The sequence below is a fragment of the Lissotriton helveticus genome, chromosome 9 (genome assembly GCF_964261635.1).
Source record: "Lissotriton helveticus chromosome 9, aLisHel1.1, whole genome shotgun sequence".
Lineage (NCBI taxonomy): Eukaryota > Metazoa > Chordata > Amphibia > Caudata > Salamandridae > Lissotriton > Lissotriton helveticus.
The window spans coordinates 576,323,008-576,339,731 of record NC_136070.1 but is presented as its reverse complement, the minus strand read 5'-3'; the positions used below and the strand labels follow the sequence as shown (position 1 = coordinate 576,339,731).

Genomic DNA, 16,724 nt, shown 5'->3' with positions numbered 1-16,724 from the left:
TGTCGGCATGAAAGGCACAAAGGGTGCCTGGCATAGTGCTGAGGCACGCCCAAGTTGAAGGCCAGCAGACCCACGGGACTCGAAGGTGCGCCGAATGAAAGGCTGCCTTAGCAAATACTCCATACATTGCATTTAAAAAATGCGTTGGATCTGAACCTGGAGTAGGAAACTGGATATGAATTCGAGCCAGCATCCACACGAGCAACATCTGACATCGGAAGCATCGGATCAACCGGAACCACAGGATCAATCTCGTGCCCAGGAGGAGGAGAAGGGTCATCCTGGACTGGAAATCCCTCAGAATCCGGCAAACCCCTCGGCGCTGGAGTGCCTTTTGAAGGAGATGATCTCTCCGGAGTCACTCGATGAGAAGGTGACAAGTTCTTTCTGACGATATCGTGGAGCCAGCGCAGGCAACCTCACCCTCAGGCCTCACCCTTCGACGGACGGCCCGAGACCCAAGTCTCCTCTTCTTCTTGTGTTTCCTCAACTTCGATGAATGCGAAGCCGACGACTTCGACTTAGCTCTTTTAGGCCCTCTTCATTTCTTCTTCGCCTTAGCCATAAACAGGTTGGCCTCCCTTTCTTTTTCCGGCACAACACCATAAGCAATCTTATCTTCATGGGGGTCAGTGATGGACATGTGACCCCACACTCCCTACAGGGCTTGAAGCCGGACTTCCTTGAAGACTACATCCTTACAGCAACAGTTAAAGATGAAGGTAACAACAAAGTAACTCGACAAATATGGAGAGAGCTAGAAAACAGTTATGCGTCGACGGTGCGGAAAAAGGGAACTGACATCATGCCGATGAGGTTCTCTTATGGCTCCGGTGACTTCATGCGGAGTCACGAGCGGAGTAGTGGCATTGTGACGTCCTCGTTGGCGTGGAGAGCTAGGGAAAAATTCTGCGGAATGCTGGCACAGGGGATATTCATAAGGTGAGGAATCCACAGGCAGATGTATCCATCAGAAAACACTTATTCACTATTAACTTTTTGAAGAGCAGGCTTCCATCCATTTTAGGGGAACGCAAGTAGGCCTCCACATACACACACTGTCCCCGAGGATGAATTATCGTAGTAATCATCCATTGCAAACGCCTCACAGCGTGAGGATTAACTGAAGTCCAGAGAGATCTTAGGTCCTCTTTGTTCGAACAGGAGACATGTTAATCTTGAGTGTCTTGGGTGAAGGCTAGAACGGCAGTTCCAAACTTGTTTTCGGAACAAACAGGAGAGTTCCGCAGAATAGAAGGGCAATTTACTCTGCAGGATGTGTGTTATGTTGTGGGTGCGGGAATTCCCAGATCTAGATCTTCCCAGATCTAGATCTTCCCAATAAATAATTCTTTTAATAGTTGAAATTTCTCTGTGATTAAGCGACTATGAAAAAACACCACACTTATGTAAAATAAGTTGAGAAGCAAGTTCTCAGCAGCTCGTTATCGAAGCAGAATGTCCTAGTGCAAAGCAGAACAGCTCCCAGACCGGAGAACTCTGCTTCACAGGGTTATGCGAACAAGAAGATGGTTTTGTCAAGAAAAGCTCTTGGAAAATCAAGTCTCTGTATTTGAAATAAGGGAAGATTGAAGTCTGGGTGTTCAAACTCTCACTTTCAATAAGGGCATGCTTGATGCAGGTGGTTTTGCTACAAATGTTTTGGCCAACACGAAAAAAATCAGATCTCAGCATCAACCAAGACAGAATTCAAGCAAGTGAACGCAGAAGCATGAGAGCCTGTCTGAGAGGAGTTAACTGCAGGGTTTTTAACAGCTGAGTAAGGGGCAGGGTATATGAGATAAACGCCACGGTACTTAAAGAAATGGCAATTGTTTTCAACTGGTTTTAAAGCAAATTGGTAAAAGACTGGTACTGAAGACAGCTGAAGTAAAAAACAAAAAGTCAAAGTTAATTACTAGAAACAATAGTTCCCCTTTTAGAGTATCCTCTTAAATGTTACATATATGCTAAATTCAAAATCTTCAGGAAGAACATCTCATAACAATCTCTACTACCAGGAATAGTAATTTTGGGTGGGTCTACATAATGGCCCTAAGTGCACACACCATCACAAAAAAACTGTTGTCATTACTACTTTCATAGGATGTTCTCTAGAGATTACCACATGCACAGGCTGAAAAACATCAAAAAGAACACTGCAGAGGGTTCAATGATGCCCTTAAAGTGTGAGCGGAGCGGTTCTGCTGTGGTTTATAAAAAGTAACATTTCCAAAAAGTGTCACTGGTTGGGATAGAACAGCATGTAGGAGACTTGAGAGAAGAAAGAGCGAAACCACAGAATTTATCTTGAAGAAAATGACAAATAGGTTTCAAAACTACACTTCTCAGGAACTAACGCCTTACAATCATACATGAAACTGAAAGATTGCAATTTAAATGAAATATTCCCAAAAGGGAGCTCATTACAGGAGCAGAATCACATAAAAGCAGCCAAAGAAAAAACATACATGAAAATTGAACTAAACACTTGTACAATCTCTTTTCACGGTTACTTTCCATGCAAACTGGAGGAGAATTTGATGACGCAACTAACTCAAACCAAACAAGATTGGGGAATCTGTGAAAGCCACGGGATTCTTATTTAGTGACCCCAAAACCATATTCTTTTCAAATAAATGGAGTATTTAGATTAGGCAGAATAACTAAAAATAAGTAGTAATCTGTCTAAAAATATAAAAAGAAACATCAGCAAAAGAAGTCCATGCCATAGACTATTATGAAAACATTACAAGTGGAAGATTCTTCAGCCGCGTGTCACCTGTTTGCTAATCAATTATACGACTGACTTGCCGTGTTTTTTTAATGTTGTTGCCTGAGCCTAGTCATGTTGCTCACGTATACAACTTCAGTGTGAATTACACACAAAGCATGGCTATGTTATCTTGTGTTTAATTGTTGTCTTTACAGTATTTCCCTGGAACACAATTGTAAAATAAAATAATTCTCCGAAATACACAAAGCATTTCATTTTCAACACAAAAGTCATTCTCAAAGTAAGGTATTTCGGGGTTGAAGGGCAACTTCAACTACGTACCAGACACTGGAGAAATACAGAAAATGTTACTACCTGTAATCCTAGTTTTTAAACTTGATACTATTCTAGATTCACATGCTGGGCATTATTCCATCATGTGAGTGGGCTCAAAAAGCATCTTGTTTACCAGAATAAAGGCTTGTGTGCTGATAACCGGTAGAAAGCAGTTTGACTCAGTATATGCCATCTTCATATTACATTTTCATTGACTGCATTTTATATCAGAAACAGATTTAGGCTATAAAACAGTTTAATGTTTACAGCAAGAACAGATTCTAGATTCATTTTCTTTGCATCACTTGTAAAGCAGTGTTTTCATGCCATGGCGTTGTGTGAAGAGAGTGGAATACATTTCTAATCAGCTTCCCGCGGAGAAATCCTACCAGAGTTCAACATAGCAATGACTAGTGAATGTGTGGATTGACAACCAATTTGCATATGCCTGCGAAGGAGGGCCTGCTAGCACAGGAGATGCTTTCGTTCTTGTAAAACGTGCCAGAATCTTCAGTATCATGTCAAGTTGGCTAGGGAATAGCATAACAATGTACTGAATGCGTCATGCTTATTTTTCGTCGTGCTCCGCTGCAGATTTCCATCATGGATCCTGCTCAAGCCAGGACAGGCTGTCATAGCTCTCGTGACCTTCCAACACTGGAACTCCATACCCCATGGCTGCCTCTTAGACCCACATTAGGACCTGGGAGGGATCACTGTAAAAGGAATCCAGTGCCAGAGCATACCAATAAAAGGGAAAAGGGGGCTGAGAAATCGGACACTCAATGAGAAACATTACCTCCCACTAACCCCGTCAATACTACAGAAGCACCAGTCGCCAGTCTGTTAAGGGGGAAAAGGTAGGTGGATAATCAAAAATCCTTCATAGTGGTGGTTTTATCTGATGCCCTTTTATACAGAGATCTCACAAGGTTACTCATTACCTCTTTTGGGCACCCTCATGCAACAATAAAATACCGGACACATACTTTAATTACCTGCAAACTACATGACCTTATGGTCCCACTTTCACAATACTTGTGCTGAAACCACAGTAATGTAAACTGACCTTATGAAGTATTCATCTGTACTCAAGTGTAACTACTTTTGTAAGCTGCCTATATACAGTACGAAACTCTTCACATGTAAAGTAACCACTGTGTATTGCTGGATATAAATAAAACTGCCAAATAACTATGTATTAAATGCTCTTCAAAAATAGCTTAACCTACATCATGTGGTGTATTCGCCAAAGATGCTGAATTGTCCTTTAGAGTTTTGACATGCCAATATAAATTATGGGAGCATAATGCAATGCCCTTTATGTCAATGGTTTAGAATGCTCAAACAGTGGCAAGTCATTGGTTTTAATATTGTGAAATCCAGAAACAAAGGCATAATTGAGGTATGCAAGACGTATGCTTTTGTTAATCTGAAGCCATGCCCAAAGTATTGTCTTGCCTCAGTCTCACTGGCTCTAAATCTAAAATATACAAACTTTGTCTAAGATGACCAAGTAATTATGTATGTATTGGCCCACAAGGAGGTTGCAATAAATATGCTTAATCTAAGTATGTTTGGGAAGTGTAAGACATTCATGGCCCTCTAACATGAATAGCTTGCGGGAAATCCTGGTAAGCACACAAATGTACTCCAGTGATGTATAGTCCAAATGGTTGCCTACTATTTGAAACAAGTAAAATAGAAAATCTGTTATGCTATGTGTATACCCAATAAAAGTCAGGTATGATGAATGAGATTCAAGTAACCAATCTCAACGGCTTCAGAATACAAGCCAACAAATTCAATCCTTGCTGTCAATACAAAAAACCCTTATTTTGCCAGGCAATATGCTTTTATGAGCCCGATGTGATCCATGTTTTAGCCAAAAATAGAAGTGGTATTCTTAAGTGTGTTCATTTGGAATACAGACTAGTGCAATAAAGGTGAATGCTTTATTGAAGAAAGTAGCTGTCACCAACTCTCCAACGCTTGCAAAAGTGGTGGCACCCTCACAAGCTGAGGCACAGATCTTTTTCAGAGACTCTCATCCATTTGAACCTACCTGCAATCCCACACCTAAAAGTTTAACTTTACACTACCTGTAAGGAGAAAACTAAAAGCTGAGAATGTTGTACCTGTCTTTGCCGTTCTGTATAGAGCCTGGTCCCAGGCTGGCACGTTCAACCATAGGCGAATTCCTGCTTCGGTTGGTGCCAGTGGAGAGAACACTGTTCTGTAAAGGTGGATAGAAAAAAACATACATTGTCAACATAAGGATGGATGAGGAGCTAGAGGTCATTCACCGTGAATCAGGTATAAAGCAGTTTATCACAGGTGCTTGAGAATTTTTTTTTTCCATCGTGTGAATTATTAGTTCCTTAAGATTATTTCCTTGTGTGTTGAATAGCCAATTATTTTGAAGATAAGCTACTTAAAAAAAAAAAAAGACGATAAAGAAAATATATATGTAGAATCCACAGTTCTCCTTTTTTAACAAATACAATTAGAATTTTTTAAAAAAGACAGTAAAATATTGAAAAGCAGGACATGGTATGCTGCGGCTTTGAGGAGACCAGAGGCTGAAATGCCCCAGAAAGAAGTGCAGTGTCAAAAAGAGTAGTTTAGTTTGACTCGAAATGCTTAGTAAGAACTTGAGTAACTTATGTCTTTCTATCCAACTATCTTAGTAGGAGCTAGAAGGATTCTTTAATAATTCAAGGAAGATGCCCACCATGCAGAGCTAGGATTACAACTAAACCATTCCTTTATCCTGGGGTCATCTTAGATATTCTTTTCTAAGGTCTACTTGCATCAACTTCATTCCTCACACTTTAGAAAGGAAGCTAAGAGAATGGAGAAAAAAAGATAGTTACCCACAAGTCCATAGCATCTCATCTTTATCCATAGCTCTTTGCCACTATCAACCTAATGGCAGTATGAAAAACTGCTTCTATAGCTGCTATAACAGAATTATGCTCACTGGTTGTGTGGATTATATATGCATCAAACTCATCCCAGTATGTATACCCACACTCGCCAGTTCAGTTTTTGGACAAAGAAGCCAATTTCCTGGTGTCTTGATTGAATGTTGAGGGTTGGCAGGAGGAAGATGATCATGGGGAATAGCTGAAGGATTAAGATAAGTCACATTGAAAGGTAATGTCTCATTCGAACATCCTGTATTCTCATCTAGTTCGAATTGTGGGCAGTTTCAGAGCAATTTATGAGAAAAAGGAGCAAAGGGATGCAATAAACAACACTACATACCACAAGCATATGCAGGTTGCAGCAAACTTTCTGGGTAAATCTTGCCTCTCTTTGGGAAGAAAGTTTGTGATCATACTGTCTGGGAAATTCAAGTGGCATAGACTATCTGGTCAACTAGCTTATTTCTTTAACAGGTACATAACTGGAAATTGCCACTAAACCCACCTTAATTTTGATGGAGCGTGCTCTGCCACAAGATGGAGACTTATTTCCATGCAAAATGTGACATTATGAGAAATATAACATCCGTCTGGACATGGTGGCCTTAGCTGCCAGTAAGCTGGCATCTTGACCTTCTAAGACCATGAAAAGTTGTGTCCCTGGTTTGGTCCAGACAGAAATGGACAGTGCACCTCATGTTCAGAATGTGCAAGATTTCTCAGCTCGGGACATATGAAGAAGTATGTTATGCAAGCATTTGATTAATTTTGGTGGAACTTAGCACTTCTGAAATGTAGGCCAAATTCGAAGATTTACTCTGTCACTACAACATGCAGTGAAAATGTTGGAGGCGCAGACAGACGTTCACTGCAGTTCACATATTAACCTTGCCAATGTTATGGCCATGGAGAAGAATGCCTTCCACAAAAGGATCTTAATGTCACAGGTGATTATCGACATCCAACTAGGTGTCATTGCGAATAAATTTAGTGTAATGTCAGCATTCGGAATTTTTCTCACCGAATCAATCTGTTGGAAGTTTTGAGGCAGAGAATAGGTCTCAATTAGCTCTTGTCTTTCTCTTTGACGAGAAAAAACCTGGAATATATCCCAGCGCCTCGATGTTGATGAGGAACAGGTTCCACCGCCTGCTTTTGTAAGAAGATGTTGACCTCTATTCATACCTGTGTTAATTGGAATCTGGATGGTTTCGGCGGTATCGATGGTGGCAGACTGGTGAACCTGAGACAATATCCATTGCGAACAATATTCAGAACACAGACATGTTTTGTGGTGGTGTTCCACTCTTCCAGAAAAAGATATATGCTTCCCCTTATAGGAGTGAGTAAAAGAAGAGGGGGAAGGGAAGATTCAATGTTTTCAACTGGATTGTTTACTTTCCTGAGCAGGCAGCTGGTTTGATCTTCCTCAGACCGGCTTTCCCTGGCAGGGCTGGTGGGATTGTTGATACTGTGTGACTGTGTACCATTTTGTCGATGGCCCTGATACCAACAAGGCGTTTGAACCCTCTCTGAAGCTACACTGCATTGGAATGGTCTGAAGATTTTCTTTGGTTCTTTAGATTTCTCTAAATCAACAACTTATAAAGTCTCCATCTGCCTTCATCCTCGCCATTTCGTCATAGGTGTGAACGAAATAACATGGTACCAGAAAATGGCAGATTGAGAATTCTTTGTTGGGATTCTGGCTTGAGAAAGGTAAGGAGAAGCCAAGAATGCCAGAGAGCAACAGTGTGGCAGTATTCGTGTGCCGCACGAAGGAAGGAATCTGCTGCAGCGCTAATTATCCGATTAGAGACCATCAGCCCTTCAGGGAGAATTTTGTTAAAATCCTCTTGCTTGTCTCTTGGTAGAAGATTGACGAACTGCTGCAGGGATTCCCTCAGAGCGCGGTTGTATCTGCCTAGCAGGGCAGTGGTGCTTGCAGACGCCACTGTGGTTACAGCAGTACTGCAGACTTTTTTACCTACAGAGTCTCACTTGCGATTGTTTATTCTGAGGGATAGTTGAAGCAGGAGTAGTGGCGTAATGTTTTTTCGCTGCCACTACTATGATGGAGTCTGGTGTTGGGTCTGTACTGAGGAAGGCAGGATCCTGCACCAAAGGACAGTACCTCTTCTAAAGCCAGATGGAGCTGGATTAACAGAAGCTGAGGTTAGGAATACGTCCAGTGCAGGCTTTAAGAGACCAGAAGTAGTAAAGGTCATGCTGCTGACCTGTGCAGGAGGGTCTCGAAGATCACCAATACAGTTTGTGTGGACATCGGTATATTTAATTTGGTAACCCCCTCACCAAAACTTCTCTGAAGGTAGTAATGTCATCCACTGGTGAGATGTGTGTAGTAGGAGAGTCCCATTCAGTGGGAGAGTAGCTCTCTGTCCTTTTGATGAAGACCAGATAGTGTCTAGAGCGAGATGTGAGCGCCTGGTTGACGGTGATAACCTTGATCTATGATGGTGGCGTTTAGAATGATGATGATGATATGAGAGATTTGGGTCTTGGCGCAGGATCTGGTGGCGCTGGTGGAGGTTGAGTAGGAGAAGGCCAAGATGCTGGTATTGGCGCTTGAGGAGGAGAAGGCTGTGGAAGAAGAGGAGATGTCGCTAGTGGAGGTGTAGCTGGTGCCTCCAGAGACAGCGAATATGTCCTAGAGTAATCGGAAATCAGAAAAATGGAAATACCTCTCCGTTTTCTCAGCGCTCCTTGGAGCCTGATACAGCCTGAGAGAGTCCTCAATGTCGACCTTACTCGTTTCCTCACATCAATCTACTTGTCAAAGGTGAATGATGGAGATGCTGGAATGTGGCTCACCAGAGTAACTTTGATCTTGATATCACTGCCGGTTAACGATGATGTGCTTACATCGACATTGATCTTGACGGTGAGAGGGTCTCATACTAGATGGGACCCTCGATGTCTATGGGTCGACGGAGGAGTCTTCAACATCGGTTCCAGCCTAGCCTTGACGCTGATCTGCGATGCTTTGTCGATATCGAATGGATAGACAGCAAACAGGTGGCAGAGTACTTCTTCAACGTTGATGTCCTCGAAGTAGACTGGGACCGATGGGAGTTTTCTTGCCGTTTTCTGACTGGGATACCCTCCAGAGACAGATGAAAGAGCCCTAGTAAAGGACTGCCCCTATCCCCTCTGAGGTCGCACCTGCACATTGTGACTACTGTTTGACACTCCTCTGCACTCATCTCTCTATCGTGAAGAGAGAGCCTAGAAATTGTTGCAAATGGGGTATGGGCCAAGAACATGATTGTCTGAGAGACCATTAATACATACTCTGAGGAGCAGTCTTGGCCATTTTCTCCCACAGTCAAGGCATTTATCAAAATGAGATGGCATTTTTAGGTGAAAAGCCACTCTTTCCTGTCAGAAAATGACAGTAAGGCAGGGAGAGACCAAAGAAGTTGAGTGAAGCAGTTAGCAAAATTCAGATAAGAAACGGAAGGGGAAAAAAATAGTCGAGCACAATGCTCCACCACGTGTGCATGACTGGATACTGGAGATCTCTGGTTCCTTAAAAGCACAGCCTCTGTTTTAGCCACATAATGACAGCCTGTGAGGCTCCTTTTTCTCTGTCTACAACACATCTTAAATTGTTCTTATTTATTGCACTGCCTTTTATTGACTTCATGATGAAGAACTGGGCCATTGTAGCTTAAGTATATAGCCTGCATTATTTGTCTATTTCTTATGTGTCCTTACAAGCCTTCTTGAAAAACAGCGATAACCTCCATGTATCAAGATATATTAAAGAATTGCTTTGGGATCCCCGCACATGGGTGGGATAAATCATCGCTTATGAATATACATGGAAATCCCCTACAAGACCATTGAGCGTTCCTTTCAATGTACCCCATCCATATACTCACATGATAATTGGATGTTCTCTAACTGTGAACGGGGTAGGAAAAAGTGATGTTCAACTAAGAGGCTAGGACCATGTGACTAATATCACATGGTTGGATGAGGTGGCCATAGTGGAACACGTTTTCACTGATCACCCAGCAGCTATTCCTAACATTTTTAAAGATTGAGCTGGCATATGAAGGAAACCTGTAGTCCAAAAGTCTCCAAAAACACCAGCTTGTGCCCGTCTTGTTTGTGAAGATATTGTTCAATATCTGGCTGATGGCAGTTCCCCTCTCTGGAAAAAGGTTACACTGGAGTGCAGGACTCCCCAATGAATTAAATTATTTTGTGTGGTCTCTAAAGATTTAGGGTAGTTCAACAGGAACTCAAAAATGAATATTGTCTTGAGTGTCGGTTAATGCGACTAGTTTCTGCTTACTCCCTTTATTCTCCTCAGATGATAAATGTTCAGGCATGAATAGCAATTACTTTTCTAACAGTCATCTGCAGCTTTTTCATCCCTACAGGTGCGTTTTATGTGTTGTTTGTCTAGGATCATACATTCTAGCATGTTTGGAGCCCAGAATTTGGGTTCCAGCACTCAAATCGCCACCCAATGGATAGCTATCCATCGTTGTGCCAATATCAGTCCCACAGTCATCTTTCTGGCCTGCAATTTTGAGAGCTTCTGCTGCTGTATCCCCCCTAGTAAGCACAGCTTGAACAAGCTACCTAGCTGAAACATTTAGCTCATCCAGAAAAGATGGTCCGATCCCTTGGGTGGGATGGGGTAGTCTTGTAGAATGTAGAAAATATCCAGGTTCCAAACCAAATTGCTCCTGTGCCTGAGCAAATTAAATAAATCTCTTATTTAGGTACAGGCCCCCCACCTTCAAGAAGCCCAATCCAGCCATTTTGCATAACTCATGTCTCTATGCAATCTACGAAGGGTCGTAGAGACCACAGGGGTAACTCTTTAGCAAATGGGGCCCTCTGAAAGGTTCCACATATTTCCTGTGCCACAAATTCACCAGCAATTGGGGGTGCCTTTACCCAACAAACATTTACAATGCAACGGTCTCGCCTTTGCAAAAGTTAGAGCTATTGGCATTGTAAATGACAATTTTTATGTATGTGTTGGTTTCGAAAACCGATTAATACATGGCATTGTCATTTACAATGCCAATAGCTTAATCTGTCTCAAATGCGAGACCTATTGCATTTGCACCCACACACACAGAGCCACGAGCACACACACACACAGAGCCACACACACACAGAGCCACACACACACACACACACACACAGAGCCACACACACACACACAGAGCCACACACACACAGAGCCCCACACACACAGAGCCACACACACAAAGAGCCACACACACAAAGAGCCACACACCGTATACTTGCATCAACCCCCACCCCCACCCAAGGGCCACTTTGTATGTCTCCCACTCCATAGCTCAGCTGCTCACAGATCCCAGGTTCTCTCTGAAGAACAAGTTTGTATACCCTCAGTCTTGAATTAAGAAAGCTGTATCTGTTAATACCTTTGTTTGCAGGAGACAGTAGTATGTTAGCTGTCATCCTAGCATCAGAAGCAGCGGTGAGTGATCTGACAGGTGCCTGTCCAAGGATGCAGTCTGCTTATGAATGTCAATGTCTTCCCGGTGCCCCGGGACAAAGTCTAGTCTACTATGGGTCTTCTGGAAGGGGGAAATCGAAAGAGTAGGTCCTGTCTTCTGGATACTTGTGGTGCCATACTTCAAACAGGTTCAGTTCCACTAGGATGTCACTCAGCGCCAGATCCATATTTGATTTCACACCAAGCCTAGAGGGATGCTTCTCCAACTATCAATTTAATATACAGTTGAGATCACAAGCCCAAATGAGACTCATTCATATAAGGGGCTATACCACCTGCAGCAATCCATGTCAGTACCCCTCTAGCATAATTAAAATAGGTGGAACCATACATATGTCCCCTCCAGTGTTTCCCTATCCTCACAGACACTGCTCTAAGGAGGTGCATTTCTTGAAGCAGTACGATCTAATTTTATAGCGGTGTAGACAGGAAAAAACTCTGTACCTCTTATGGCAGCTGCACTGGTCCAAACATTCAATGTCACAAGTGATCTGCCCATAACACCTGACAAAGTGCAATAAGAATCATGTCCATAGCGGACTTGATTATCTGGCGCAGGCTTGCCCCACTCCCATTAGCCCTCATAGTGTATGTGCTAGTCCCTGACGTCAGCTGCCATTCCTGGATCAAAAACATCTGCAGTACTCGAATCTCTGCTCCTGTCCTACCCTTCCCTTCCCTTCAGCAAGGGCTCCACCACACAAGTCCCTTATGAATGGTTGTGCACTCATCACCCATCCACCCACCCACCCTCCTAAATAGATAGTCAATTCAAACAATAAAAAGAAAAACAAAGTACAAGCACCCTCGGAACAATGAAGAGCAAGTTTCTTACCTTTGGTAACGATGTATCTGGTAGAGACATTCTAGTTGTAGATTCTTCACCTGAGAATTTCCCCCAGGCATCCGTCTGGATCCGTAGATTTTTCATTAGCAGTACCCCCCTGTGCATCGGTAGGTGGCATCAGAAGACTCTGCATCCGCGTCGTGCGCGGCGGAAATGTCATGTGACCAACATAGACGCTGCCTGGGCAGGCTGACTGGTTCTTAACACGACCTTCCATACCTGAAGCACAAAGCCATGAAAGACATTGACCACAGGTGCATCTAACCTAAGGCCCTTTAAGGGAGTCTCTTTCCCTGGAAATCAGTTTGCAGAGCAGGGAGGATGGGAAGGGCGGTAAGGAATCTACAACTAGAAAATGTCTCTACCAGATACATAGTTAACGAAGGTAAGTAACTTGCTCATCTGATAGAGATTTCTAGTTATAGATTCCTTACCTTAGAATAGATACCCCAGCAATACCAACCCTGGAGGAGAGTCTGTGAACTGAAATCACACAAGGAAGTCCTGGAGGACCGAACAGGCAAACCACCCATCCCTCCACAATTGGCTGTCCAGATAGTAGTGTCTGGTAAACGTGTATGTTGATGCCCACGTTGCCACCTGACAGCTATCCAGGACTGGGACTCCATGTGGTAAAGTGGTTGCCGGTGTTGATCTGGTAAAGTGAGCACATAATCCCAGAGGTGGTTCCTTCTTTGCCAATGCACAGCACAATTTAATGCAGAGGACAACCCATTGAAAAATGGTTCTTTTCTGCACTGCTCAACCTTTCTTAGCTCCCACATAACCAATAAAGAGTTGATTTTCCACTGAAGTCTTCGGTATGCTCAAGATAGAAAGACAACTAATGTTTTGAATCAAGGTGGTGGAGTCTTGACTCTTCCGTGGAGGGATGCGGGGCGGGTAAAAGGTGGGAAGGTTATTGCATTGTCTCACATGAAAGGGTGTGACCACTTTAGGAAGAAACAAAGCTTTTGTTCGAAGCACCACTTTATCTGGATGAACAGACTGATAGGGAGGCTTGGATGATAGAGCCTGGAGCTTGCTAACTCTGCGAGCAGAGGTGATGGCAATTAGGAAAGCAGTCTTAAGGGTTCGTGTCAGAGTCAGGGACACGGCCGGCATGGGGAGCGTCCTCTCGATCAAGAACAGGAGTGACGAGGTGCCGAGCATCGGCCCTCCAACAGCTTTTGGGACTGCTCCCACAAAGCTTTTGTATTTACGGCCAGACACTCTGAGCACGACTTCGGGTCATGGACGCCCTCCAAGTATCAGAGGCACCGAGGTGCGGATCAGTCACGGACATCATCCCATGACCGGAACCGCAGGGCTGGATTCTGGTCCTTCGTTACGACATCAAGACGCAACAAGAGTCAAGTCCCAGAGAAAAACTACACTAAAAGTCAAAAAAGTTAGCCAAAAAACAGATAAGGGGTAGCTCTCTCTAGATCTGCGCTTAAAACGGTGCGAAAAAAGAAAGCGCCAACGTCAGTGCACCTGGGCGGCGTCTATGTAAGTCCTGCGATATTTCCAATGTGCACGACGTGGATGACGGACGCGGAGACAACGGACACCACCTACCAACGTGCAGGGGCACTTCTAATGAAAAATCTCTGGATCCAAAATGACGCCTGGGGGAAAGGTAAGGAATCTACAAATAGAAGTCTCCATCAGAGTCGTTGACCAGCTCAAGCCAAACTGATAAGATAGCCGCCCCATTTGGTGTCAATAGCAAGAGCTTAGATCTCATTGCTGGAGACGTTCAGACTAGGTGGCACCTCTGCTCTAGCGGGGAAGCCAGAAATTTTCAAGGGTTAGGATGCCTTGAGGTCACTTGTCCAACAGACCCTCGTCTTTCAGGTGGATGTCCCTCAGCGTCACTAAAAGCCATATTGCCTCTCCTAGCAGATATAAGAAATCCACTCCTAGTGATGCCCCTAACTGTGCAGCACTCTCCAGAAAACAAAACCCCTCCACCCCATTTTTGTCCATCTCCGGTAGGCGACTCTGAGGGGTCTGTTCGTGTTCTGGCAAATCATGTTCCTCAGCCCCACTTTCCAGATGGTCTGCAGACCTATCCAGCTCCTCAGAGGAGTCCTCCTCCTCCCTGGTCAAAGTACCATCTCCTGTATAAGGAAGCAGGCGGATCCACATGGGAGGTTCCTCCTGTCTCTACTCCGGCTTATGGTGGGCCTCAGTCCAGCCCTTGATCTGCTGTCAGGGTGAGCTGCTTCCAGCCCGACTTGCTCCATATCTCCAGCCAAGCCTACATCTCCTCAGGCTGGTCACAAAAGTGAGTCTTTCCCTGTGCTATCACTTTTAGTCGGCCCGGGAATAACGGCACACAATGAATATCTAGTGCCCCCAGTTCTGTTTCACCTCCATGTAGGATTTAACTTAAAAATATGAACACAAAGATGGCGCGGTCTCACAACGCCGTTAGATGCCAGACCTACGGGAGCACACAACCCCAGGGTCACAACTAGGGAGTATTACTTTACTCCGAGTCCAGAAATCTTACGGACCTATAAATAGATGTTGAATACTGATGTATAAATGGAAAATCAGGTCTAACAATATTTGATATGAGCAAAATGGAGAATATTAATGCTAAGAGCCCGAATGAAGTCCAGTTTTCCTGTTAACGGACGAAACACGTGTTGGCATGACCTAAGATGTTGTCAAAGTGAAGAAATCCATTTACAGATGAAAATTAGGAACTTGTTACAAATGAGAAACATGTCGGAATAAAAAGACATTGAATTATAACGACTTCACTTAAGAACATCGTTTATATAATTGAGTGCTTGGAGCCTGTATAAGAATCTGTTTCACCTCCATGTGGGATTTACGTTGCGATTGGAGTTTCCTGGTGTAGTCAGGATAGACTGATATCAGGTGGTTTACAAAAGAGCACTGCGGTGCAGCCCTAGCCCCAGCTCACACTAGCATTATGCCCTGTCTCTGTAATGTAGAATACGGACTATCAGGGCCCTCTGAGGTGCAGCAAGGGCTATGTGGGGTTACACCATGAAAAGTGAGGATAATTCTTCTGGGCACAAATACGACCGTATTCAGTTCACCAGGAAAAAACCCATATCTGTGCCCTCAGCCCACTCCGGGAACCACAGGAATCACCGAGTGTTGGAGCGGTTCTCTGTGTCTCTTTGCCGTGTCTTCCACAATTTTCACCACCTTGGTTAGCCTTGCCATTTGGGTATATAAGACAGACTTCCATTTAAAAATCAGAAAGAAAACAAGTTACTTACCTGTAACTACAGTTATCCAGTATTGGTATCTTTCATAGATTCACATGCCTGAATCATTCCCCGTCGCCGAGACAGGAGTCCCACAGTAATAATACATATAAAAGCAGTGCCTTGGAATAAAATTGTAGTAGGCTGACAAGACAGTAGGCCCAAAAGGCCCAAAGCTTAGTAGCCTATCTACCTCATATGAAAAAGAGCTGAAAATAGCTCCAACCAATCAGATGCCAGCACCCTCTAGAACCTTCCCAGCAGAGGCAGTTCTGCTCAGATTTTCTTAGCACAAGTGAGAAGTAGGTATCCCCATTAGAGAACTGTCCTGCCGGGGAGGAGGGTGGGTGCATGTGAATCTATGAAAGATACCAATACTGGATAACTGTAGTTACAGGTAAGTAACTTGTTTTCTTATCCAGTATTGGGGTATCTTTCATAGATTCACATGCCTGAATCAGAATAGCAAGCTGTATGCCTAATAATGTAATTTGCGGAAGGTGGGAGACAAAGCGTAAATCTACATATCCCCCACACATCCGGAAGGTTATAGAGCAGTAGACTATGTAAATATATATAAACCCAGAAACCTTCTGAAATGAAATAATTATAGTCAGGTAACATACTTCATATTAAGAAACAGTATTGGACCACCAGAAACATTACAGTGAACATGATTATACTCATACATCATAAATGCAATAAGAGAGACATTTAAAAGTCTAACCTTAATGAAGGAGATGTTGAAGAACAGCTTGTCCCACTGCTGCATCGTCCTGCGACGCAGATTGTAAGCAGTAGTGCTTCGTGAACGTGTGGATATTTTTCCATGTCGCAGCACGAGAAAACGAGTTACTTATCTGTAACTACGGTTATCCAGTATTGGTATCTTTCATAGATTCACATGCCTGAATCATTCCCCGTCGTCGAGGCGGGAGTACCACGGTAAATTATATACAATAGCAGTGCCTAAAAATTTCTTGTAGTAGGCTGGAAAAGCCCAAAGGCCTAACTAGGCCTCAAAACTTAGCAGCCTATCTACATCATTATGTAAAAAGACCTGAAATAGTAGCCTTAGCCAATCAGCTGACCTCACCCTCTAGAA

General features: G+C 43.5%; 1 protein-coding gene across 18 annotated transcripts in view; it reads right to left on the bottom strand.

Annotated features, from left to right (window-relative positions):
* Nucleotides 1–16,724, bottom strand: part of MARK2 (microtubule affinity regulating kinase 2) — a 668,807-nt gene that overhangs the window by 146,033 nt on the left and 506,050 nt on the right. For all 18 annotated transcript variants that reach the window (XM_078660523.1, XM_078660536.1, XM_078660526.1 and 15 more), the window contains one exon: nt 5,191–5,288. In XM_078660523.1, coding sequence (XP_078516649.1) covers nt 5,191–5,288 — 98 coding nt within the window. The remainder of the gene's footprint in view (nt 1–5,190; nt 5,289–16,724) is intronic.